This window comes from Pseudochaenichthys georgianus, chromosome 6 (assembly GCF_902827115.2).
Source record: "Pseudochaenichthys georgianus chromosome 6, fPseGeo1.2, whole genome shotgun sequence".
Lineage (NCBI taxonomy): Eukaryota > Metazoa > Chordata > Actinopteri > Perciformes > Channichthyidae > Pseudochaenichthys > Pseudochaenichthys georgianus.
The window spans coordinates 45,381,775-45,409,455 of NC_047508.1; the positions used below are offsets into that span (position 1 = coordinate 45,381,775).

Below are 27,681 nucleotides of genomic sequence, written 5' to 3' on the forward strand. Positions count from 1 at the left end.
TTCTTTTTTTTCGAGGGAAGTGGGGTCAGAGGGCCTAGGTATAAAAGTCACGGCTCGCCACTGGTTATAACCATGGCATTATAACCCACTCCCCCTCACCACTCGTTGGTTTGGAACAGCACTTAATGTTGCGAGAACACGCAAACGGAGGGGTAGTGTGTAGGTGGCGGTTTGGAATTGGGCAAAAATCCATGGAGTTAAGAATGCTAGCGGAAGTTAGCTTAGCGCGCTAGCTCCACATAGACGGTGACGGAACTTCACTACACAGCGTTCATTGCAGAGACCAATCTGTATTATTTGTAAGGGGAAAACCGTTAAAACACCTATCTGAATGGAGTTTGCGGTATTTATGGCTCAAGAAACGTCTGGAATATCTCCCACACGAAGCTAAGGATGTTAGCTTTCTAGCTCGAGACGGACGAGAACGTAGCCTAGCAACACAGCTTTCACTGGAGGAACAGTTGCTGTGATTTGATAAAAACATGTCTAAAGTTGAAACGCTGAGAGCTTTTGTCAACGAGCGGCTCGCTGCAGCTGCTGAGGAGATATTCGAGCTGTTTGAGAGGACGATAGCAGAGGAACTGGAGTCAACTTTAAAGGAGAATCGGCGACAACAGAAGCTACTGGACGCCCTTTTGAACCCAGAAGTCCGGCTATACAGAACAGGTTTGTCAAGTGTTCTTGTTTTTCAGACGTGGGAAGTAACTAAGTACATTTACTTACTTAAGTACCATTTTGAGATACTTGTAAATACTTGAATACATTTCCTTTTTATGCTGCTTTGTACTTCTACTCCACTACAGTTCAGTGGTAAATGGTGTACTTTTCCTCCACTACATGTATTTAATCCCTTTTTAGTTTCTTTACAGATGTGGATGAATGATGTGAAATCTAATCAAGTGTTAAATCAGACTTTAATTCCACCTGGAGTAAATCCACCAGCTACCCTGCAGTCTACAAAGTACTTCAGACTAGCTGCACCTTCACCAGCTTTGAGAACACTTTCATGATAAATCATTATAAAACATATCATATATATTATTCTGAAATGGACCAATCTGCACAATGACTACTTTTACTGTCTCTACTTCCACTATATTTTGATGGACTTTAACTGTAACAGAGTATTCCTACACTCTAGGTCAGGGGTATTCAACTACAATTCAACGAGGTCCAGTTAGAGAGAATCTCCCCATGCAAAGGTCCAGAACATCAAAATGTCTAACTTGCTTTATGAATTAGTGTGATATTGAAGTAGCCTGTAGCTTTATCAACATATGCATGTAATCAACAACTGACTGCCAATCAAATTAAAGAAAGTACAATAAAAAAAAAAAACTATTTAATGTCAATTAACATTGAACTACACAGATATACAGTAAATACTGTGGTAATGTTCCCCTCTGGCTGCATTTACAAATAAATAAAATAGCTTTTGAAAATGTGTGCATCTTAAAAGTGCTTAATTTTAGATAAATAAAATGAAGTGTAGCAGCAGCTTGAGTTTCCCTTTTTCTTTGTTAACCGTTTCACATCATGACTGAACAGTTTTAGACGATTATAGAACAATATCAGTCTTTACACATCATAACAATTGAACAGTTTAAAAGTGTCTCTTTCTTTCCCTATTATATTGCACTCACTTTGTTTTAATTCAGTGTGAGAATTGAGCTTGTCCTGCCAGGAGTTTAAATCTGGGCTGAAATGGTGTCGGGGCCATTCTCATACACATGCAGGTGCTCATTGGCTAGCCTGGGTTAGCTCATTGGTTAGCCTCGGTTAGCCTGCCCTGGAACCATATTTAGTTTTAATGTTGATCCTGGTGGACTGATCATATCGGGCTCTGAGACTGCTTATTTTTTGTGACCTCAGTTCTGACTTGAGAGGGAATGTTTGGTCAAACACTTTGTGTTTTGTCTCATAGTGGCGTTTTGGCACTTTTAATGAGCGCCACGGTCTCTGAACAAATGAGACGCACTGGTTCTGTGCTCCCAGAGGGCAGGATGAACATGAACGAGTCCACTCAGGGTTAAAAGCTTTTCAGGTCTCAGGCTCCAAAATGACATTCCCAGAACAAATGACCATTTTTTCTCAAAGTAATGATAAACCTGTGAGTTGGATGTAGAAAAGTCAGAATCAATATAGATGTTTTTTATTTTTAAAATAAATTCAGAGTGAATTATAGTGTCCGTCCAAATTTTTTTTTTTTCTTATAGTGAAAACCAGGTACGGGCTAATGTTGCCCGGGCAACGGCCCGTTTGCCATTTTTGTCTGACCTGCCCCTCTGGAGAGAGTGAGTTTTGTTTTTTTTCTGTTGCGGCCGAATCAACATGATAAGCCCACGATTGGTATTGTAGCGTCTCGCTCGAGCTTAAGGACGTCCCGTCGTCGAAAAAAATAGTAATACCCTGCTAACTCTACTACAAACGGCGATGAAAATGAAACCAACTGCACGTTTTGTGTAGCACACAGTTATTAAACCTCCTTGTCAACATAAACACACACGCACAAAACATTTAGAAACTCACGAAATACACACTCATGTAGCTACAGCCAGCCGCCCAGCTGGCTGTGCCCGTGAATTCCTGGCCCGCAAATTCGTGTGTGTGTGTGTGTGTGTGTGTGTGTGTGTGTGTGTGTGTGTGTGTGTGTGTGTGTGTGTGTGTGTGTGTGTGTGTGTGTGTGTTAGGGCTGAACGATATACCGTGTGTCATGGTGATAACCGCGGTATGCGCATGCGCGGTATTCACACCGCAGGGACGTGCGGTTTTATTCATTTTTTTTTTTAAATGCTAACGCACTTTAGCACAGAATTCAAAATAAAGATACCCTTATTACTTATCGAAACTGCACATACAATATATCCGATTAAAGCTGAGACTCCACAGATTATTTAAGTATACTATCTAAGCGATCCGATCTCGCACCAGGGGGAGCAAACACAGACATCACAACACGTACCTTTTACGGAGCTTTTACGGGAGATCGTCTCACCGTAGCTGTCAATCTGATCAAAAGACGTGTTCAATGGCATTAAAACGAGAAAGAAAAAATGCGGCTGAATCGGTTGATAATGTATCTGTGGCTTTGAAGCAATTGTTTATAATCCATTATTCCATTTTTATGTAAAAATCGGAGCACAACAGTTAGCTGCTAATGGTAGCCACCAGAGTGTATGCAGCTTCCGGTTTTGGCTACGCGTCACTCTCACTCCTTATTTGGTAATGTGTGTGTGTGTTATAATACTGCGCTGGACTGCCGCATAGCCAAGACTGGAAGCAGCAGCCACTCTGGTGGCTACCATTAGCAGCTAACTTTTGCTCTGCGATATTTACATAAAAATGGAATTATGGATTATAAATTAAATCATTTTTTTATACAGAGACGTTAAAAACCTATGGATTAACCAATTCAGCCGCGTTTTTTCCTTCTCGTTTTAATGCCATTCAACACGTCTTTTGATCAGATTGACAGCTACGGTGAGACATCTCCCCTAGAAGCTACGTAAAGGTACGTGTTGTGATGTCTGTGTTTGCTTCCCCTGTCGGAGTTCAGATCACTCAGTGATGATACTATATACCTATATATGCATCGACGCGTCGCTACACACACGTGGGTGTGTAAACAAAGCAACAAGCAGTTCGCAATCGCACTTCAAACACAATGGAGACTGAAACGGCTACCACCTCCTCCTCCTCACAGGATTGCGCACGAAGCCCTCAAACGAAAACATCTCTCCCTAGGTCTTCAAAAGCATGGGAATATTTTAAAGTTAGTCCAAAACGCAAAGATATTGTCATTTGCAGTCTTTGCCAAATGGAGTTGGCATATCACACAAGCACAACGGCTATGTTGGAACATTTAAAGCGGCAGCTAGCTGTGGTGGCTACCATTAGCAGCTAGCATTTGCTCTCCGATTTTTACATAAAAATGGAATTATGGATTATAAATTCAATCATTTTTTTATACATAGACGTTAAAAACCTATGGATTAACCGATTCAGCCGCGTGTTTTCTCATTTTAATGCCATTGAACACGTCTTTTGATCAGATTGACAGCTACGGTGGTGAGACGATCTCCCTAGAAGCTCTGTAAAGGTACGTGTTGTGATGACTGTATTTGCTTCCCCTGTCGCGAGTCCGGATCACTCAGTGATGATACTATATACCTACATAATCTGTGGAGTCTCATCTTTAATCGGATATCTTGTTTGTGCAGCTACGATGAGTAATAAGGGTACTTTTATCTTGAGTTCTGTCCCAATGTCCGTTAGCATTTTTCGCTCATGGGTCATTTAGATGCTTCTTATGAGACTTGTGTTTTGTTTTGGTAAACATGGTTGGTATCGTCAATTAGCTGAGATTATTTCCGTTAATCTGGTATAACACATTAATAGTTTGTTAAATATTAAGATCCCCTGAGACATAGTATCGTGAAAAAATTTCTTTTTACATTACGTTTTTTTTACATGACGTTTTTTATGAATTGAACAACAGAAAAATAATCGTTAGATTAGTCGACTAATCGATCAAATAATCGCCCGATTAATCGTTTTCGAAAAATCGTTTCCCCCCAGCACTAGGACACAGTGTTGGATTTTTTTGTTAATTGGATGGGACTTGATTGGATTCAATATTAGAGTAATTTTCTTGTTTGTGTGTTTGTTTAAATATATTTGGCCTGTGTATGTGATTGAATGATTTACTCAAATAAAAAGGTTGATGAATTATCATCTAATGATTTGTGTGATGTTTTATTTATGTTAAAGGTCACTTTGAATGATTTTTAACTAATGATAATGTAGAAAAACTAACATTTTAAATAAGGGACGGTCCACATTAATTTCGGGACGGCTTAGATTGTATTTCGGGACGGTTCTGGGAGGATGGGGAAAAAAGTTAGTCAAGAGCCCTGGCTACGGGAAACACACAAAGTCAGCGCTGTCATCTGCCCCCAGTCACGTGACTTTGTTTACAATCTGACGGCTGGAAGCAAAGGAAAGCCCTCCGAGTCCGGCCTCATATGGCTATGGTGATCATGCCAAATGCCCGCCTGGCTTTGGTGGCCAATCACCGGGTCAATCTGTCCCCGTTTTTTAAATATGCTTTGAAGACCACCTCTAGTGTCTACCAAAATTATTCGGTATGGGCTCTTCGGTTCGGTACACGTGTGAAATTCAGAGGCTACTGACACTGGGGGGTTAGTTAGTCTGTCGACTAGTTTTGGAGCGACGCGTCGACAACGTCGAAGCATCGACTTCAAAATATCGTCTACGACATATTTCCGCGTCGACGCGTCGCTACACACACGTGGGTCACCCACAGCAACAACAAGCAGTTCTAGCTGTGGTGGCTACCATTAGCAGCTAGCATTTGCTCTCCGATTTTTACATAAAAATGGAATTATGGATTATAAATTCAATCATTTTTTTATACATAGACGTTAAACACCTATGGATTAACCGATTCAGCCGCGTGTTTTCTCATTTTAATGCCATTGAACACGTCTTTTGATCAGATTGACAGCTACGGTGGTGAGACGATCTCCCTAGAAGCTCTGTAAAGGTACGTGTTGTGATGACTGTATTTGCTTCCCCTGTCGCGAGTCCGGATCACTCAGTGATGATACTATATACCTACATAATCTGTGGAGTCTCAGCTTTAATCGGATATCTTGTATATGCAGCTACGATAAGTAATAAGGGTACTTTTATCTTGAGTTCTGTGCCAATGTCCGTTAGCATTTTTTGCTCAGGGGTCATTTAGATCAGCGGTCCCCAACCTTTTTTGCGCCACGGACCGTTTTAATGTCAGACAATATTTTCACGGACCGGCCTTTAAGGTGTGGCAGATAAATACACAAAATAAAACGATACAACCAGCATAAAAACGGTGGTATTTTCATAAATATAATATTAAACGTGAATCCACTGTGTACTCGTATGCAACTTTATTATCAGCGACCTCGGAACATCGCACCAACAACATAACATGAGTAACATCCTCTCTGCCTCCTAACACTCTCTGGTCGCTATGGTAACATTTAAACATGCCTTCAAAATAAGATGCAACACAAAAACAAATATAAAGTGCATGAAAACTACAGCTCACCATAACGCTAAATCAGTGGGAGCCCTGAGCTTGTTTCTCTGCAACGAGACGGTCCCATCTGGGGGTAATGGGAGACAATGACACCCGAAGTGTGTTGCTTATGTCCAGTCTACTCCGTCATTTTGTTTTGGTTGCTGTCACTGCAGAAAATCCCGCTTCACACAAATAGGATGTCGGAAATGGCAACAGGGTTTTCAGTGCTGTTGTGGCGATCTCAGGGTATTCTGCCGTGACTTTAATCCAGAACACCGGCAGAGTTGTTGTCTCGAACATACTTTTAAGGCCGCCGTCATTTGTGATCTCCAGCAGTTGATCTTCTTCTTGCGTAGACATTAGAGATGTCCCGATCCGATCACGTGATCGGGGATCGGAGCCGATCACGTGATTTTCAAAAGATCGGGGATCGGGAGAAAAAAATCGGGGATCGGGATTTTTTTTAATTTTTTTTTTATAAAATATTTTTTTTTAATTTAATGTTACAAAACAAAAATTACCATGTTCACGTCTTAAAGTCATCCTGAGGACTTATTTTTGGTTTAAAATTACACAACATCATGTATGTGTTGCTTTCTTTGGGCTTGTTTTCATAGACCTGGTTGCTTATTTCTCTGAAATCTGGCAACAGAGTGGGCGCAGTGTCTAATAGTAGCAGTAAGCTAACGAGAGGCTACGTTCAGCTGGTGACTCGGGAGTCGGGACAGAGAAAATGTCAGGAGTTTGGAAGTATTATAAAATTGAAAGCGAAGGCAGTGTAACAGCCAGATGCAATGTTTGCAAGGCGGAGGTTCCGCGTGGTGGAAAGAACAGAGCTACGTTCAACACGACCAATCTAATACGCTACCTGAGAAACAAACACCAACAACAACACGGCGAGTACACAGCGGCCACTCAGGTAACGGCACTGAAACAACCGACACTTTCAGAGACTTTTAAAAGGAAAGAGAAACTGCCCCAGAACAGTGAAAAGGCCAAACAAATAACTAGATAGCTGAATTCATCGCGTTGGATGACCAGCCGTTATCTGTTACCTTTTTTTTTTCTTAATGCATTGCATAAAGATCGGATCGGGAAAAATCGGTATCGGCAAATTGTCAAAATCAAATGATCGGAATCGGATCGGGAGCAAAAAAAGGTGATCGGGACATCCCTAGTAGACATGCTTGATTCACCTGGTTTGTTGACAAATGCGTCGCGGATCCATTCCTTGGCAGTTCGTGGGTCTTTTGTGGTTGGGAAGTAGCGCTCGAACTCTTTTAAAAGCAAACACAGGTGATCATGCACCATCTGGGAGAATGAATTGCCCTCAGGAATTGCTTCTGTCCTTCTTATTCATGCTTTTTTCTTTCAAAATACTCCGAAGGCTTGTCTTTTAATGCAGGGTGCTTGGTCTCCAAGTGGCAGTTTTGAAGGCTTCATTGCCTCATTAGAGAGCCGGTTGCCGCATATTATGCAGAGCGGGCTTGGTGCGCGGGCATCACCTGTCGCGATAAATCCATATTTTAAGTAGGACTCCTGGTATTGTCTGTAAAATGCAGCTTTTTTTTCTTGGAAGTCGTAGGATCTTCTTCTGTCTCCTCACTGGGCCTTTTTCCCTTCGCAAAGAAACTTTCCAAAGATGTTTGTTTTTTACTCATGTTGCTAGCTTGTGGGTTTCATTTTAGCTGCAACGGATTAGCGGCATTGACGGATGTAACGGAGGGAATCCGGTCAGTTTTCAAAATAAAACATTGTTCAAACTCAGATAATAAATAAAACGGAAATAATGTAAGTTATTTATTTTTTCTCTGCGGCCCGGTACCAAATGACCCACGGACCGGTCCGCGGCCCGGGGTTTGGGGACCCCTGATTTAGATGCTTCTTATGAGACTTGTGTTTTGTTTTGGTAAACATGGTTTGTATCGTCAGTTAGCTGAGATTATTTCCGTTAATCTGGTATAACACATTAATAGGTTCTTAAATATTAAGATCCCCTGAGACACTGTATCGGGAAAAAAACTTTTTTTACATTACGTTTTTTATGAATTGAACAACAGAAAAATAATCGTTAGATTAGTCGACTAATCGATCAAATAATCGCCCGATTAATCGTTTTCAAAATAATCGTTTCCCCCCAGCACTACTGTCGACGGTAGCAAACAAGGCACGTGCATTGTTTTTGGTAATGATGTCAGAGAGAGACTTCCGGTTATGGCGCGGTGTTGATCAGACGTAGTTCAGTCGTCGCTCTGCCCTAATATTGTAAATTAACTATTTTGAACACGGGAGGTAAAAGGAAAACGCATTTTACACAATCATAACGGTGTTACTAATGCCTCCACGCAAGAAAACAACTAAAAAGGACAACGTTTTGGAAACTTTATCCGAAGAAGATTGGCCACCGCTGTCTCAACCTGGCCTTACTCCCGGCATGGAACACGAGGCGGGAGAAGAGCTGTCGCAGCAGGATAAATCCTCAGGTGAAATTCTGAGTGCAATCAACAATTTAAAGAAAGACCTGAAGGAAGACTTTGCATAAAAATTTAATACGGTGATACACTCAATACAATCTATCGAAGGCGAACTAAAACAATACTCTGGCCGATTAACGGAGGCTGAGGAGCGGCTTGGAGCGGTGGAAGACGATACCTCAGCGCTGAATAAAACAACGAAACATCTGAGACAACAGGTGGAAAGCTTGGAGGCGAAAATGGAAGATCTGGAAAATCGTAGCCGCAGATCTAATGTGCGACTGATAGGCTTGCCCGAAAACGCTGAAGGGAAGGATGCATGCACCTTTCTGGAAAAATGGATCCCTGAAATTCTGGGTGCCGGTTCGTTTGCAGCACCGCTCGCTATTGAAAGGGCACACAGAGTTCCATCTGGCAGACCGAAGCCAAACGCACCGCCTCGAGCACTTCTGATTAAGTTCTTAAACTACAAGGACAAAACCAAAGTGATGTCGGCTGCATATGAAAAGGGTAAAATCCACTTTGACAAACATCATATCATGTTTTTCCATGACGTCGCTAAGGAGACGGATAAAAAGCGCAGGGCCTACGATGGAGTTAAAACGAGGTGCAGAGACATGGGTCTACGGTATGGAATACAATATCCATCCTCTTTCCGAGTGACACATGACGGCAACTCTCACCTCTTCACCTCTCCTACGGATGTACACACGTTCCTGGAAAAGATCAAGGAGAGGCCCAGAGATTGAACAGTTCCGTGAAAGCACCTGGTGAGATTACCATAAAGAATGGCCTGCAGTATATTACTTGTTACTGTAAAAGGACTAAATCTACTATATACACTGTCAAAGTAAAGGTTTGTCTTTGCAGTATTTAGCAGTAATAATATGTATGTAGGCTATACACTGGTGTATATAGCTGTTGAAGAAGTGTGTTTTCTGTTATTGATACTGTTAAGAATTGAATAAGTGCTGTCCTTGAACGGTTAAATCTAAGTTATGCTTTTACACTCCCAAATTCACATTTTATATAATTTTCATTAGATATAAAACAAATTCATAATCCACATTTTAGATCCTATAACAAGGGCAGCTAAACTCAGTGTTTACTTATGAATACATTTTATTTTAAGAGCTTTAAACTTGCTGCCTAGTAGGGGTGTAACGGTTCACAAACATTTCGGTTCGGTACGTACCTCGGTTTTTTGGTCACGGTTCGGTTCGGTACGTTTTCGGTACAGCAGAATTTTTTTTCACAAAACAAAACATATATATATATATATATATATATATATTTTTTTTATTATTATTAAACTGTGAGTAATGTATTCACTCAAATAAATACAAAATATAATAAAATAAACATTAAGGTGCAGCATTTCGATGAACTGAAATAATCTGTATCTGAACTGTACTGTACTACTACCTAAGCAGCCAGTTTGACATTAGGACTTGCTTGTCATTGTATTTTCATGTTGTCTAAAGAAAGATGAACTTGTCCACATTGCTTGCTGAAAGGGCAGATCTGCTGGCACTAGCAATGTCTCCTGCTGTGGAGAACACCCTCTCGCTAGGGACAGAGGTAGCAGATACAGCCAGGTAGCGCTTTGCTAACATGGCAACATAAGGATATTTGGCGTTTGTAATAGCTTTGGCTCGGTCTGAACTCTCTGCGAGCGGTGGAGGCTACATGCTAGCGGGAGTTGGGTTTGCACTTCAGTCTTTTTTTCTTTTGGTACCGGTGATATTCACGTTCGGGTGATGCCTTTTCAAATGAGTGTGCAAGTTTGATGTATTGCCAGACGCGTAACCAATTTTAGTTGAACAATGCCGACAAACAGCTTTGGTTCGGTCCACCTGTCTTTGTCCGTCATCCTTGTTCGTAACTGCGAAACCAAAATGTTCCCAAACCGGAGACTTCAATGATGCTGGAGGATTTTCGAGCTCAACTTTATCTGCGTTCGCCATTTCGACAGTTCCTCAAATTACTGACTACATTTGAACGCATCCCTCTGACCAGCTCATCCAATGAAATGACTTGCTCGCTCTATGATGCGATGAGCCCAATGGGAGCAAATTACTCTGAATGCTGGGACGCAGCACCTCAGATTACTTCCAAGAAGTTGTTCACGTTCTCAATTTTTTACGTTTAACGTTATATTCGTTCGGTACACTTCGGTACACACGTGTACCGAACCGAAGGGCCCGTACCGAATAATTTCGGTACGGGTACGTGTACCGTTACACCCCTACTGCCTAGTGAATGAAAACATCGACAAAAAGTGAAATATTTTATAGAAGTGTTTTGTTTTTTTCATTCCCTTTGTTAACATTTCTATAATTTGTATGGAAGTTAGGGCGGAGCGACACTTTAGGGACTTGTTTGTGGACATTTATTCTGTTCCTCAGTTTTGTGGACCAGATAGCTCCATGATTAGAGTCTTTAGGAGGGAAAGGGATGCTCATCGTTTGAGCAAAGGGAGGGGTGAGGGTCGTTTGGGGAATTTCACATGGGGTGTTTTGTTTTATTTGTTTTATGTCATGGTGTTTATTTTCTGTTCATATTGCGGTCAGCAAATGGGGTCGTGTTTCAGTCAGGTGTTTATGGAATTTTGTTATTTTCTGTTTCTTCTAAATACTGTTGTATTTTTGTTTAGATAACAGAATATGACTTCCAATACAGAATTTAAGATAACTTCATGGAATGTACGTGGGCTCAATAATTTATCAAAACTCAAGCAGGTGTTAAATAGAGCTAAGAGGTTGAATTCCAAAATACTGCTTTTACAGGAATCGCATTTTCCACTATGTGATATTCATAAGATCCAGAAAAGATGGAATGGTCAGGTCATCGCAGCCTCCTATTCTTCCCATGCTAGAGGGGTGTTAACTCTTGTTCATAAATCCTTTCCTTTTAACATAATTAGGACTATCTCTGACCCAAGAGGCAGATATTCCATCATTCACGGCACCCTTCTTACCGAAACCTTGAATATTGTCAATATATACGGCCCTAATGAAGATGTTCCCTTATTCTTCAAAAACATTTTTCTGACTTTATCCTCCCTCCCAGGCCATTATATCATAGGGGGAGACTTCAATTGTGCACTAGAGCCCAGTATAGACAGATCAAGGGGGACAGACCTGTCTCACACCCAAACAAGGAAAACCCTTAAACAACTGATCCAGGATTTTAATTTGTGTGAAGTTTGGAGGTCATTTAAACCAGCTTCCAGAGAATATTCTTGTTTTCCCGCCACTCACCAAACACACTCACGTATAGACTATTTCCTGGTTTCTATGGGTCTTATGTCAAGGATTACAAAATGTTGGTATGACAGTAGGGTCCTCTCTGACCATTCACCAATTTCATTATTGTTTAATAACTCTGATCTTGTTATGAATCCACCTAGGTGGCGTTTTCAATCCAGATGGCTACAGGATAGAACATTTGTTGAATTTGTAGGAATACATATTGACCTCTATTTTAGCATGAATACTAACGAAACCTCTCCAACTGTACGCTGGGAAGCGTTTAAGGCATACATTAGGGGCATGATTATTAGCTATTCTAGCTCGCAGAACAAAGCCTTTAAATCCAAATTAAATTCACTGGAGGGTTGTATTAAAGATTTGGAGGATAGGATTGTTACCCAAGATTCCCCAGAACTGCAAGCTAAACTTTTGGTCCTAAGGACTCAATATAGTGAATTATCAAGTAACCAGACAGCTGCTAGCTTACTAAGATTAAAACAAAGCTACTACGATCAGGGAGAAAAGGCGGGCAAAATATTGGCTTGGCGTATTAAAAAATTGCAATCTGAAAGGGCTATCAACAGCATTAAAACAAATGGTAAATTAACAAATGACCCTGCAGAAATAAATAGGGCTTTTAAAATGTTTTATGAAAAACTTTATACATCCGAACATGAAGATTCAGGCCAACAGGAACATTTTCTAAGTTCATTAGTTTTCCCCACTATTTCAACTGATTCAAAAGGAAAACTAGACCATATCATAGGAACTGACGAGCTTTCAGAAGCCATAACCAGCATGGCGGGGGAAAGGCGGCTGGTCCAGATGGTCTTCCTATAGAAATCTATAAACGATTTAAAGATAAGCTACTACAGCCTCTATTGGATATGCTGTTGGAGTCATACGAAAAGGAGGACCTACCACCATCTCTTAGAGGGGCACTAATCACTCTGATGCTAAAACCAGGAAAGGACCCCACTGACTGTGCATCGTACAGACCAATCTCACTGCTTAATACAGATAGCAAAATGTTATGCAAGACGTTGTCGAGACGCCTAAACAAACTACTGCCTTCCATGATTAAAGATGATCAAAATGGTTTTATTCAGGGAAGGCAAGCTTTTCATAATGTTAGAAGGGTACTAAATATTCTTTATGAAAAAAGAGGGTCACCTAACATGGCACTGCTGTCCTTAGACGCAGAGAAGGCCTTCGACCGAATTGAGTGGAAGTATTTATTTGAAGTGTTGGAGAGGTTTGGAATAGGCGAAGGCTTTCTCAAATGGATCAGGACGATATATAAGAACCCAACAGCTGAAGTGGTGACAAATAATATTACTTCTACATCCTTCTCATTGTACAGATCTACACGTCAGGCTGCCCCCTCTCCCCATTGCTGTTTGTGTTAGCAATGGAGCCATTTGCCATGGCTATTAGAGACTCTCCATCTATATCTGGGATCTCAGTGGGTGACTTGGACCATCGAATATCACTTTATGCGGACGATGTTGTTCTTTTTTTATCAAATCTTGAGTATTCTATACCATCTCTGTTAGAACTAATTACGACCTTTGGGGAATTCTCAGGCTACAAAATAAATATGCATAAATCTTCAATACTTTATCTAAATGAACAAGAGAGGCAGCAACCTAGAATACAAACTCCCTTTTTAGCTCATAGAGAAGGATTCACCTATTTAGGAATAAAAATCACACCTGAAATGAATGATCTGGTTCCAGCCAACTATAACCCTGTTGTAGACTCTGTGGTAGAATCGCTTAACAGATGGACCTTAATGCCAATCTCTTTAATCGGTCGTGTTAACATCTTAAAAATGAATACATTACCCAAATTGCTCTATTTGTTTCAATCAATCCCCTTACCCCCACCTGAGTCATTTTTTCAAAAATTTAAGAAAATATTTACCAACTTTATCTGGAATAATAGACGCTCTAGGCTCCGTTTTACCCTACTTTACTTGCCTTATGACAGAGGGGGTCTAAAACTGCCCAACCTACGCTGGTACTATTGGGCAGCACAACTGAGAGCAGCCATGTGCTACTTCTCCCCAGAGGAAGCTCCAGCGTGGGTCAAGATTGAAGCATGCTCAGCTCAGGGGTTATCGCTTAGTAGCTATCTTTATTCTTCTGAGCCAAAGAAGCTAGGGAAAAACACAAAAAAACCCTTTCTAAGAAATACCATACACATCTGGCATGAGGTCCAAAGATATATAGGGGACACCCCCCCACTGTCAGGTTTCACCCCCATATGGGGCAATAGTCAATTTATACCTGGTAGAGAAGATGCTGGTTTTAAGACTTGGGCGAACAAGGGATTAAGCAGGATTACCGATTTGTACAATGATGGAAAATTAATGTCATTTACTGAAATACAAGAAAAGTATGATATTCCTTCTAAGCACTTCTTTAAGTTTTTACAAATAAGACATGTTATCTGCATCTCAAAACCGCTCACTTACTCAGCCACCTCTCTCAATGCTGGAAGACATTACAATTAAACACGTGGTTGGTAGAGGCCAGCTATCGCTGCTCTATAAAATCTTTGTAGACAAGTCACCTGAATCTTCAGAAGATAAACTTAAAGGCTGGAGGCTTGATTTACAAGAGGAAGTCTCTGGAAAAGAATGGTCTGAAGTGTGCCTGAAGGCTCAAACACAAACAATCAACACACGGCTTAAGTTGATACAATACAATTGGATTTTAAGAACATATATAACGCCATCAAAACTACATCACTTTAATCCCAATACCCCAGACACCTGCTTTAAATGTAACGATGCTAAAGGATCACTCTTTCACTGTTTGTGGGAATGTAATGTGGTCAATAGTTTTTGGAAGGAGGTTCTTAACATAATTAACCAGATAACAAAACTGAAAATCCCTTGTCAGCCAAAGTTGTGCATCCTGGGTATTTATCCAAAAGACTTTGTTTCTAAGAAGAGTGAGCGTGCACTTATAGACTTGTGTCTTTTACAAGCTAAGAGGGCAATGGCTATAGAATGGGAAAATGTGAACAAACCTAGTATGAATAAATATTTTAAGGATCTGTCAGCATGTGTCGCTTTAGAAAAACTAACATTACTAAAGGAAAGCTGGCAATTTTCAAAAATATCTGGGGGAGTTTCATGGACTTTCTTACAAATAATGTTTGTTATGATTAATAACATCAAAGACCGGGGCGGGAAAGAGGGCAACGGGAATACGATTCTACAGTGTAGTAGCCCACGTCATATTCTTTCAGATTTTTGTTCTGTATCATCTGTATACTGACCTGTGTTTATTTACATGCCTATTCATTTGATTTTATACTGTATCTGCCACCTAGACTGACCATGTATGTGTAATGTTCGTCATTTTATTTTATGTATGTGTAATGTCCATATTTGAAAACTTCAATAAAAATATTGTTAAAAAAAAAAAAAATGATGTCAGAGAAGAAAGACTGTCGTGCGTTTTTCAATTCCAAATTATAGTCTCTCTTTATAGATTTCAAAGTGAACCTGAAGATTTGTTTTTCGCCACCTACGTTCAGCTTTTCGACATTCTCTTTTTTCTGCTCTCACGGTCATGGCCTTTCTCCATGGAGATATTTTCTTCCCAGTCACTTCCTTTACCTTAGTTGGAGCAATGGCATCTATAACATTTTTAATTTTTGAATTAAAATGATCTACTAAATGCTCATTTACTGAGATGTTAGCAGGGGCAAGTGTGTGTAAACATTTCCCTAGTATTTTCAGTTAAATATCGCTTTGTGGTTACCTCTTTTTGAACACTTGTGTGAACAGAAATAGAGCTCTCAAAGAAAACACAGGAATGATCAGAGAGTGCAACATCAGTCACCACAACCGTAGAGATATTCAGACCCTTTGAGATAATTAAGTCCAGAGTGTGCCCCTTATTGTGCGTGGGCTCCGTCACATGCTGAGTCAGTCCATAGCTATCAAGAACACAGAACAGTTCTTTAGCCCCTCTGTCCTGGGGGTTGTCAACATGGATGTTAAAATCACCAACAATGACTAGACGGTCAAAGTAGGGGTGGGCGATATTGAAAAATATGTTATCACGATATTTTCAAGCAGTATCACGATAGACGATATATATCACGATATTTTTTCATGTCGGTTATTATGGTTATTTTTCAAGTTACTTAACAGAACAAGCACCGACAAGGTAACAGAAACTAAAACTAAAAGGAGTAACAGACCAAAATAGCATTTCAAGCTAGTTTTATTTCAGAAATGAATCCCTGAATGAACAAGTGAGCAGTGAACATCAATAAACATGAAAAGGAGGGTAAAACATAACTAAGTAAAACATCAATGAGGAAAAGTCAGTGCCAAACAATTAAAATGTAAACTTTAGAGTAGACTTGAAGTGTAATAAAAGACTTTAGCATAACTGAAGGGAAAAACATAAAACGCCACTGCGTCAGTTATGTCTTTCCACCGTTTGCTAGTCTTTTCATAAGGAGCCCCTTGATGAAATGCCTGCCCTATGGTAGTTTGTTTTGGTGCAGTCGCTGCGGTAGATTGTGCATTCACATGCGGGGGACCTTGCACTCAGTCTCTGCATGCTCTTTCTGGTGCTTGCGTTTGAGGTGGTCTCGTAAGCCCGACGTGTTGCCATCTGTCGCTTTGAAATTTCCTTTTTTGCACATTTTGCAAATTACATTTGTTTGCTCCGTGTCTGTTGTGTTATATCCAAAATATTTCCATACCACAGACGTAGAGTTCTTTTTGGGGACTAAATCTAATTCTTCTACATCAGAATCTGACTCTCCGTCCATTATTGCTGTGTGTGCACACTGCCAACAGAGTCTTTTCCCTCGCTGCAAAGAAAGGGGGCGGGGACTTTGGGAGCGTGTCAAACAACTCGGACTGAACGAAAGCAGAGGTGCGCTGACATTGTGAAATCAATCGGGCTTGATATATGGTGAAATTAAAATCAGTAGGTGAGGCTGGGGGAGCGGGAGGGGAAGAGGCTCTCCGTCCGCTGTCATAGCCCCCTGCGCCGCGCACGGAGAGCCTCTCCCCCTCCCGGTTTTTTTTTTTTTTTTTTTTTTTTTTTTTTTATCACGATAGGACGATATCTCTGAAAAAGCATATCGTGGAGACCTAATATCGTCACGACGATATATATATCGTCATATCGCCCACCCCTAGGTCAAAGTCAATACACACTATAGACAGCAGTTCAGTAAAGTCATCACAAAGCTTGCACAGTATTTGGGTGGTCTATAGATATTTAGGAGCAGAGCTCGAGAGGAGCATTTCAGCTGAAGGGCCACATATTCAAAAGAAGCAAAGTTTCCATACGATGTCTTCCTGCATTGAAGGGAATCATTGAACAGAATAGCAACTCCACCCCCTTTCTTATGCATTCTTTCCTGACTCATAAAACTAAAGTTGGGAGGGGTTGGTTCGATAAGAACAGCTGCACTGTTATTTTGTTCAATCCAAGTTTCTGTTAAAAACATAAAATCGAGATTGTGCTCAGTGATAAAATCATTGATTTAAAAATGTTTTTTCTGCCAGAGACCTGACATTTAATAAAGCTAGTTTAAGTTCGTTAAACACACTATCAGTCAGGTTTTTGTAACAAGCTGTGGCTGACATGGAATCACTGCTAAATTAGATAAACTCACACAAACGTTTGGGCGCTTCCTGTTTCCAAGATGATTCACCGCTCTTAATCTATTACCTATCAACACAGATATCGGCAAAGCTACAGGCAGGCAGGGCCCCGGCATGTCCTGGAAAGAGTTGAGAGTGCCATACGCCCTTGAGCCGGGACCCCACACATATCGGTAAGAGTTTGTTGCGTTTTGTACACAAACATCCTTATCAGTGGTTGACGTAGGCGCGGTGATGAAGACGGAGGAGATGGTGCGGGGGTAGAGGACATGCTGCCAGCGGGGGGGAGGTGGTTGTCGTAGGCACGGTGATGGAGACGGGGGAGATGGTGCGCGTCTCTGCAGTGATTTTGGTGGGCGTCGTTGAGGAGCAGGGGTAAAGGACATGCTGCCAGCCCTGCGTATCGCCTTAGTTTGGTCTTTGAACTCCAGGAAGGAATCGGTGCCAGCCCTCTGTATCTCCTTCGTGTGTTCAGCGATCTCCAGAAGAGTGGGTGAGAGTAAGGGTGAATAGTAGAGAGAGTTGTGGGGTGAAGGAAGAGTATCCTCAGAGGTGATAGGGGGGGGGTGAAGGGCGGTGGAGACTCCTCCATATGTCTCCCATAATCAGAACATTCCTCAGGCGGGAGTCTCCCATAATCAGAACATTCCTCAGGCGGGAGTCTCCCATAATCAGAACATTCCTCAGGCGGGAGTCTCCCATAATCAGAACATTCCTCAGGCGGGAGTCTCCCATAATCAGAACATTCCTCAAGCGGGTGCAGTGATAGATTTTCAAGGTTTTCTGAGCGATGTGTTGTGTCTTTCTCTTGTTTTGATTCCTCTTGCCGCTTGTCCTTGGCAGAGGGAACAGATTGATGACGCAGGCAGTTGAATACGTTAGAGATAAACAATTTCACTCCTGATTTGTTCAGACAAACTCCATTTGCCTTGAAAAGATGTCTGCGGTCCCAGAAAAAGTTAAAGTTGTCAATAAAATGGACAGAATGGTCAGTACAGACAGTTGAAAGCCAGGTGTTCAGTGCAAACAATCTGCTGAATCTCTCCACTCCTCTTCTGCCTGGCGGTAGAGGGCCACTGATGAACACATCTGCATTTAGAGAGCTGACAGTTTCCAACAAACATTTAAAGTCTTCTTTCAGTTTCACAACATAATTTGTTCCAATGTGCAGAACCACATTCTTCACAGTCGGATGTTCAGCCCCAATATGCAGGATCTTCTCAGCCAAGTCAGAGACCACATCCTTGGGAAAACAGAGTACTTTGGTGTTGTTCTTACTACACAGACCTTTTACATCTCTTACAGCAGAGTCACCCACAATCAGAGTTTCTGGCCCAGTCGTTAGCTTTCCCTCTAGCCTTTTACTTTTGGAGTAGCTATTGGTCCTTACCCTGCTATGTGAAGAGGACGGGTTATCCAGGTCATCAGAAAGAGATCTCCGGCTCTCGGTCAGCAGAGCGTATCTGTTCTGGATTGGCACACTTGGTGGTTTAGGAGGATTTTTTTGTAGTTCTCCCTTTAGCAGCTGTCCACTGCTGTTTCCAAGTAGGAACAGGGGTTGAAGAGGCGCTCTTCCTGGGTGATAACAATGCAGGCCAGCCGGTCGCATCACAGATTTCAGAGCGCTGGGATCTGCCTGTTATCCGTCCTCCCAAATCCCATGGAAATGATTTACTCTTAGGCTTTGCACCCAGAGAGTTCCAGGGAGGACTACCACTTGTAGATTTATTACCTGGTGCACAGCCCTCCTGTTCCTTGGAATCCTTGTAGCTGCTAACTAGCTTTGAGTTAGCATGCCTTTGTCCATTCTTTTGCAACACTGGTAAAGTGGTGTCATTCCAACCTAGTCCATTCACTTCCACGTTAACTTCCAATCTTTGCATTTTCATTTCCAACACGGCCATCTTCTGTAGAAGTTTGTGGAAGTCATCTGTAGAGAACGGAGGCATTTTGCTGCTAACTAGCTTAAGCTAAATAGCATGCAGTACCAGGCTTTAGCTGTTGCTAGGCCACGCTACTGTAAGGCTGCGGCCACACGAGGACGAATTCGGCCGTTTGCGTTACTGTTTAGTGTCATATAGACCGTTCGGCCACACGAGGACGACCGAATATGGCACTAAACGACTGAGGAAACGATAACGGGTCCCAAGGTGGATAGAAAGGCATACGCCACTCTCTGGGGGGTCAAACGGCTCCGTATGTGCGCCCTATACGGACATTTTCAGATCACTGATAGTGATTGCGCAATAGCCCCGCCTCTCCCCACCTCTTCTGCTCACCTCCGCTTACCCCGCGCCAGTGCTGAAGTGTTTCGCCACCAACAACAACAACAATGGCGGATCGCAGAGTTGCTATCGTGCTCCGGACGCTATTGACCATGCTACAGTTGTTTGTGCAACATCTACAGCAATAATGATGAGGCAATAGCCCCGCCTCTCCCCACCTCTGCTGCTCACCCCCGCGTCAAAGTAAACTGCATCCTGAATTCAGATTATTTATCTTTCTCTCGTGAGTGAAGTCTAATCTGACAGGACGGAGACACGCAGCTCTGCTCACCTGCAGCTCCTCCCGCTGCAGCAAAACACACACTTCAAGTCAGATCATCACCCTTAGCTATTTTAATTACCTCTCAAACTAAACTAGTTATAAATATGTTTATTTTTACAGTCGGCCAGGTCACTCATTACTGGACCAGATGCTGCATGAGACAGACACTGACGCTGTCCGAAGAGAGGGAGGAAAAAGAGAGGCTCCGCTCCGTGTATTTTATTATTATATTATATAGAGTCGTTATTCATTTGTTTTAAAGCTCAATAAATAACAAAGAAGACCTTTGACTGGCACTTTTATAATTTTGTCCGGAAGATTTAAACTTTAATACACGTTGACTGGCGAAAAACTCTGCCCGGTTCCCTCGGCCCCCACAGCGGAGAATAAACAGAAGGGCAACCATGACAACCATGCTTCTTCGCTGCTTTTGTGGAGGAAGTTACAGCGCCACCTACAGGCTCCTGCATATGTACTGCAGCTTCTCCAGCGGTTGGAGCTAAACGGAGCGGTCTCGTGTGGGCAGACACTATCCGGATAATTATTGCGTGTGGACGGAAGCTTGTTTGCGTTTACGTTAATCCTATGCATTTAGCCGTTTTCGTCCTCGTGTGGCCGCAGCCTAAGACTGAGGTCGTCGTAAAAATATTGAAATATGGCTGAAATCCTCCGTCTATTTACGAAGAATAACTGTCCCAGTGATAGGTTAATGTCCAGGAGCCGCTGCTCGAAGTTTTTAGAAAAGAAAAATAGAAAAAGAGCATAAAAAAGTAAGCAGAGGCAGGAGCAAGCAAAAAAACGTCTGCACTGTAAGAAGGCAAGCGTACCTATGTTATGTGCGTTACAGTCGCCATCCTGTGGTGTTCAGAGGATGAAGCTCTCACGGCATTTCGTGTTATAGTCACGAAATATAATCTATTGATTCGACACAGAGCGATTTTGAAAGCAATGTATTTCTACTGTATGTTTCGTGCCTAAACCAAATGTGACTTGATCTATCGAAATCAGTCACATTGACCCGAAGACACATTTTCGTTTGTATTACTCACAAGAAACACCGGCTGTTGTTATGCCTGCTGTGACGTTACATTACTCCGTTCTCTGCTTGTAATTATGCCGAAGCTTCAAAGTTGTATTTATCATCTGAATTTGCCGAAACAAGTTTAATATTCTGAAAGCCAAGACTTTGTTTATTTGAAAACAGATGAAAACAAACTGTCTTTTATATAAAATTGAAGTATTATACAAGTAAAACGTTTTGCTTTAATCCCATGTAATTGTAGAATGAACACAGTCTTCCTTTGAAGATGTATAAGTCAGGTGTCTTGAGTAGTCAACATTACCTACAAACCATTGTACACATTAGTAAATATTATTTTCTATTTTTATGCAGCTCTGCGTGATTTTGTGGCTACAATTCAGACTAATACACTACAAGAGGTGGAATAAGTACTCAGATATTGTAATTGAGTAAAAGTAGAAGTACTCAGATCTTGTACTTAGTAAAAGTAGAAGTACCAGAGTGTAGGAATACTCTCTTTCAGTAAAAGTCCTGCATTCAAAATGTTCCTCAAGTGAAAGTAGAAAAGTATTCTCATCAAAATATAGTTAAAGTAGCGACAGTAAAAGTAGTCATTGTGCAGATTGGTCCATTTCAGAATAATATATATGATATGTTTTATAATGATTGATCATCAAAGTGTTCTCAAAGCTGGTGAAGGTGCAGCTAGTCTGAAGTACTTTGTAGACTGCAGGGTAGCTGGTGGATTTACTCCAGGTGGAACTAAAGTCTGATTCAACACTTGATTAGATTTCACATCATTCATCCACATCTGTGAAGTAACTAAAGGGATTAAATACATGTAGTGGAGGAAAAGTACACCATTTACCTCTGATTTATGTTCACTGCCAACCTAAAAGTACCTCAACAATAGTACAATAGCTTTGCGCATGCAGGTTTGCATCAGAGTGAACCTATCTCTCGCTCTGACATCTGGGCCCTTTCTCATTTCTCCAATTCCCCTCCTCGACTCCTATCCTCGAGACTTAGTCCCGCCCACAGGTGATGCGAGGAGAGAGGAGGGGAAGCAGCAGGCGGTTAGAGAAAGGAGAACTCCTCTCCTCTGAGCGGTCATTTCAAAGAGACGTCCATTAATGATGACAGGAGGCACAGCAGCCTCTATCTGATGGACAGATGTGTTCATGACCACTTCTATATTTACTTTGATTCATTCACAGTGCGGTATAATGAGACAATAACAGGCTACAGATGCGGACAAACACACACACACATTTATATATATTTACAATTTCAGAATCAAACTAGTATGAGAGCACTCTCATAATAACGTAACACTATCAGAGACTGAATATATCCCCCCCCCCCTCTCTGGTCGCTAGAATGAGTAAAATAAATTACGCTCCAAAAGTTGTATTTACAAGTGTTAAAAGTAAGCAGAGGACACCAAACCAACTGAGACCTGTCTGTCCGCCGCATCTACGCACACACTGTACCATACACACCTACAGCTCCTAAAGCATATAATCAGGCTACAGCTGTTGTATTTTATTATGGGAAGCTCTAAATGGTTTTAGAAAAATATCGACTCTTTGTTTGTAGATATCTACTAAACTAAAGAAAAGAGAGTAGGCCTGTTCTACTGAGTGATATATATATTATACACTCTGCTCTGCTTTCTGCACGGACCTCACAGCTGTTCTCTCTGGAAACATCGCGTCGCGATGAAAGCAGTTAATAAAATAATATCCAGGGGATGCATGCAGAGCTGTCATTGGCTGAGATAAGTCCGGCCGTGCGTCACGCCTCTTTGAAACATCTCTGTTCCCGGAAATGCATCCACGAAGGAGCCGTGGAGGACCCATCAGTGTATCCTCGGTTAGAGCTCCTCCAGAGAGCCTCCTCGACGCTCGATCCTCGGTGTGCATTTAGAGAAATTAGATGTCCTTCAACATGGCGAGCTGAAATTAATTTCCGGGTCACTACCGGAGGACCGAGGAGGGAATTAGTGAAATGAGAAAGGGCCCTGGAAACGGAAAAGCAGGTTTATTGCTCATGGCAGTGGTTTTCAAACTGTGGGGCGCGACCACGAGTGGGTCGCGGAGCTACTGCAGGAAGATTTTTTCATTTTATTATTTTCTAGGGTTAGGGTAATGTTGTGAATCGAGTGGCCCATGTTGGTGGTGGGGTTATGTTATGGACGATGAACACAGGCAACTCGATTCACAACATTGGGGGTGTCGAATAATCGATTATTATTCGCCAGGGCTGCCGAATAATCGATTTTGATCATGGTCAGTTTCTGGCAACCCTACTTGCTACCCCCTGATTTGAATTCCAGCACTCTATCCACTGAGCCACAGCCGCTCGGCTAAAAGACAACGTTTACAAAACAGGGTAAACAGGGAAACGGATTCTTTTCGGATTATTGAAGATCGTTTCCCCGACATCGAAGGAACGTGCACGATTTGGACGCGATGAGCGGGGAGGGGGGTTTTAGTGGAGCGCGTGAGCTGAGAGCGCCGGAGCCCTGCAGCGGCGGAACTGAGGCTCCGTGGTAAACGGTGGTAACATGAAGAGCCGAAACAGCCGGCGGCGCCAAATGATCCGGCTCACTAACGTAAAAAGACAAAATCTATAAGGGACGGCCCTCGGGGTGGACGCCCTCTCAGCTCTGGTCTGGTGGAAAGACTGGTCTGACGGATTAGATTCTTTCATCATATTAAAAACGATGTATCTCAAGATGCGTTGGCGTTAAATTGAAGAGAGAAAGGTTCTGGACCTCCTTGGTCTTCCATGGTTTCCTGTTTTTGTAAACACTCACACGTGTTGATAAAGACATTTTCAACACAGGTCCTGATGCAGAAGAGTTCTTATGAGGCGTATTCCTCTTTATCAGATCAGAGAACATGTCCCGATGTTTGCATTCATACGTTTTTTTTGCAGACGCTCCCTCCGACCATGTTTTGAACCATGTTCACAACCACATTTATATCTATTGGTTATATAAGAGTAGACACTAGGGCTGGGAATCACCAGGCTCCCCACGATACGATACTATCGCGATACTTAAGACACGATACGATAGTACTGCGATTCTACGATACGATATATTGCGATATTGCAAATCACATGGCTCATATCCATGTCCGTCTTCCTTTCCTGGTTAAAACATGTATTTGCAATATGAATAGTTTATTGAAATAACCCAAGTTGTGTTCTTTGAACCTGAAAAGGAGATGGCATTGTTTTTGTTACGTTCATTACAATTGTATACATGTATTAACGTAACATCCTGTTTAATATATACGACCATCTTTCGGAGGGATATGCTACAGTTTATGTAAAACAATATCGATACTTGGCATCCGTGTATTGATACAATATCGCCACGCAAAGTATCGCCATACTATGCTGTATCGATTATTTCCCCCACCCCTAGTACACACAGTGGGGAGATTTCTCATTAAATTGATAATAAATGATTGAGTGTTAACATGAAATTAGAGTCTTCTAACACGTCTGCATTCATGTCATTGATCTCCACAGATACCCAGCAGCAGGAGTGTAGCCTCAGTGTTGTAGAGGAGGACCCAGAGCCCCCCCACCTTAAAGAAGAAGAGGAGGAACTCTGGTCCAGTCTGCAGATAGAGCAGGAGGTGGCTGATACTTACCTCCCTTTCACTTCTGTGAAGAGTGAAGAAGAGGATGAAGAGAAGGCTCAGTCCTCCTCACCGCTTCATGAAATCAAGACTGAGAATAACCGAGAGATAGAGAAAACAGAAACTGATGAAGAGGAGTGTGAAGGATCAGATCCAGATGATCCTTTACAACCAGCTACTCAATACACAAGTTCACACTCTGAGTACGAGACTGACGACAGTAGAAATGGGGAGAAACGGCAAGACAATGAAGTACCCGGAAGTGGCATTGAGGGTGAACATGGGTGTGCTAGAAGCTTTGTGCATGAGGGGAATCTGCAGAAACACACTGGAGAGACACTTTATAGTTGCAACTTCTGTGATTTCACATCTGCGAAAAGGTCAGGTTTGACCAAACACCTCAAAGTTCATAGTGAAGCAAAACCTCAAAGCTGCTCAGTTTGTCAACAAACATTTAAAAGGAGAAGTGAGTTGATGTCGCACATGAGAATCCACTCAGGGGAGAAACCATTCAGTTGTCCTGTTTGTGGTAAAGGTTTCGCATACAAGTCTATTCTGAATAGACACTATAATGTCCACACAGGGGAGAAACGAGTCAGCTGCTCAGTTTGTAGTAAAACATTCTCAACAGGTGACTATCTGAGAACACACCAGCTCCTCCACACAGGGGAGAACCCATTCAGTTGTCCTGTTTGTGGTAAAGGTTTCGCATACAAGTCTATTCTGAATAGACACTATACTGTCCACACAGGGGAGAGACGAGTCAGCTGCTCAGTTTGTAGTAAAACATTTGCAACAGTAGGCAATCTGAGAACACACCTGGTCCTCCACACAGGGGAGAAACCATTCAAGTGTAAGGTTTGTGGTAAAAGATTCGCCGAAAGGTCGAATCTGAAAAAACACTCAACTATCCACGAAGGGAAAAAACCATTCAGTTGCACAGTTTGTGATAAAAGTTTCACATACAAGTCAATTCTGAATCAACACATCCACCTCCACACAGGGGAGAAAGAATTCAGCTGTTCACTATGTAGTAAAACATTCGCAACACGTGGCAATCTGACACAACACTCAACTGTCCACTCCGGGGAGAAACCGTTCAGTTGTACGCTTTGTAGTAAATCCTTCACCCAAAGATCAAATCTGAGAAAACACTTGATTGTCCACTCGGGGGTGAAACCGTTCAGTTGTACGCTTTGTAGTAAATCCTTCCCCCACAAATCAAGTCTGAAAAAACACTTGATTGTCCACACAGGGGAGAAACCATTCAGTTGTTCAATTTGTGGAAAACACTTTGCACAAATGACAAATCTGACACAACACTCAATTCTCCACTCCGGCCAGAAACCATTCAGTTGTACGGTTTGTGGTAAAGGCTTCTCCCAGAGGTCACATCTGAGACAACACGCATATGTCCACGCCGAGGAGAAACCATACAGCTGCTCAGTTTGCAAGAGAGGTTTCACTCGGGTGTTCAAATTAAATAAACACAAGTGTGCTGGTGAGAGAAGCAAAATAGAGTGAAGTTGCAGAGATGTTTTTCACGTTTTTTCTTGCTGCAGATCTGTTTAATAGAGGGGTGTAGTGTAGAGTCCTAAAACCCCGAAGTGAGTTAGCATTTTACCACTTCGTCTCAGAGCCAATGGGTTTTTTTGAACATGTTTTCTTAGAGAGCGCCATGTGTAATTATTTGTCTCTCCCTGTCTGCCGCTAACACGCCTGTTCACTCCTATCCGCTTCTCTCCCTGTATCGCTAATTATTCTCTAAACTCACTTTCCTCTCCGCTTCTCTGTTACAAAAATGAGTCTTCCCTGGACCGCTCTATGGTGTTGGGTTATACATGCTGTGTGAGTTGAGTGTAAATAAAGAATCGCAGAAATTCAACCTTGATGGTTTTCTTGTTTTTACTTTGCTTTTACTTTACTAGTTAGTTCGATTAACAGAGCAGTACAAAGACCATGAATGTATAATAAGAACGACGACGTGTAGCACAGTGGCAGGGTTGGGAAGCAAAACTCGGTTCCGAGTAAGAACAAATAACAATTGTCCGGTACCGGGATTAATAAGAGTTGTGAGGACAGGAGGCGAGGCCGAGCCCCGCGGACTGCAGCTCTCTCTCTATGCTGCGTATCAGCTGATCGCTGCACGGTGCAGCTCAGCGTCTCTCTCTCTCTTTCTACACACAGCAGATCCGCTGCCCGTTTAACAGCCTCATCTTTGTCAACCTTTCTTATGTTCTTTCTCTAACACGTAATGAAGGTTATTCAGCGTTTTAGCTCCTGTGTTGTTAATATTGACTGCCATTTCCTTCATGAAGTGAAGCAGCCTCCCTGTCTGTGTCCTCGCGCTGTCCTCACATCCCCGGTCCCCCAGACTCGGAGGAGCACAGGGATGTCAGTATTGTTTATGAAGCAGGGTATAGAAAGTACATTATTGAAATGAAAATACTATTTATTTACTTTTACAAACAGTGAGTAGCTGGGCAGCTGCAGCATGTGTATTGCAGGACATGTGTAAGCGTGAAAGCGTCTTTGAGTTGTAGAAAAGCGCTAGACCTATAAATATAATGTATTATTATTATTAGGCCTATGTGTTGGACATGTGTGGTTGGACTCTGTCTCACAGGCAGGTTGCAGTGTAACATCAGAGGAGACTGGGCCAATTGTACATTCTCAAACTGCACCACTTAGAACTAACTAAACAATGCAGAGATTATTTTTATATAATTTTATTCAATAAATGTAACGAAATTAAACAGTATGAAGTGATTTGTAAATAGGAATACAGATATGACTTAATGTTTTCATAAATATATTTTTCTCCCAGTTTGTCATGGGACTTATTTTTACCCTCTCAAAGAACCGGAATCGAGAACCGAAAATAACCGGAATCGAAAAGCAGAACCGGAATCGTTAAAATCCAAACAATACCCAACCCTATGTGTGATGCAGTAAAAGCTCACCGCTCACTTACGTTAGCGGTGTCGT

General features: G+C 41.9%; 1 protein-coding gene across 2 annotated transcripts; it reads left to right on the forward strand.

The window, feature by feature from the left end:
- LOC117447576 (oocyte zinc finger protein XlCOF6-like) lies at positions 1-26,578 on the forward strand. Of its 2 annotated transcripts, XM_034084329.2 has the most exons (3): positions 1-666; positions 17,546-17,639; positions 24,581-24,670. In XM_034084329.2, the coding sequence occupies exons 1-3, from the start codon at positions 483-485 to the stop codon at positions 24,600-24,602; spliced, it is 300 nt and encodes a 99-aa protein (XP_033940220.1). In that variant the 5' UTR covers positions 1-482; the 3' UTR covers positions 24,603-24,670. The 2 variants fall into 2 exon arrangements, with proteins under 2 accessions (XP_033940220.1, XP_033940218.1); XM_034084327.2 differs by lacking the exon at positions 17,546-17,639 and having other exon boundaries at positions 7-666; positions 24,581-26,578.
- Positions 26,579-27,681: the final 1,103 nt, after the last annotated feature.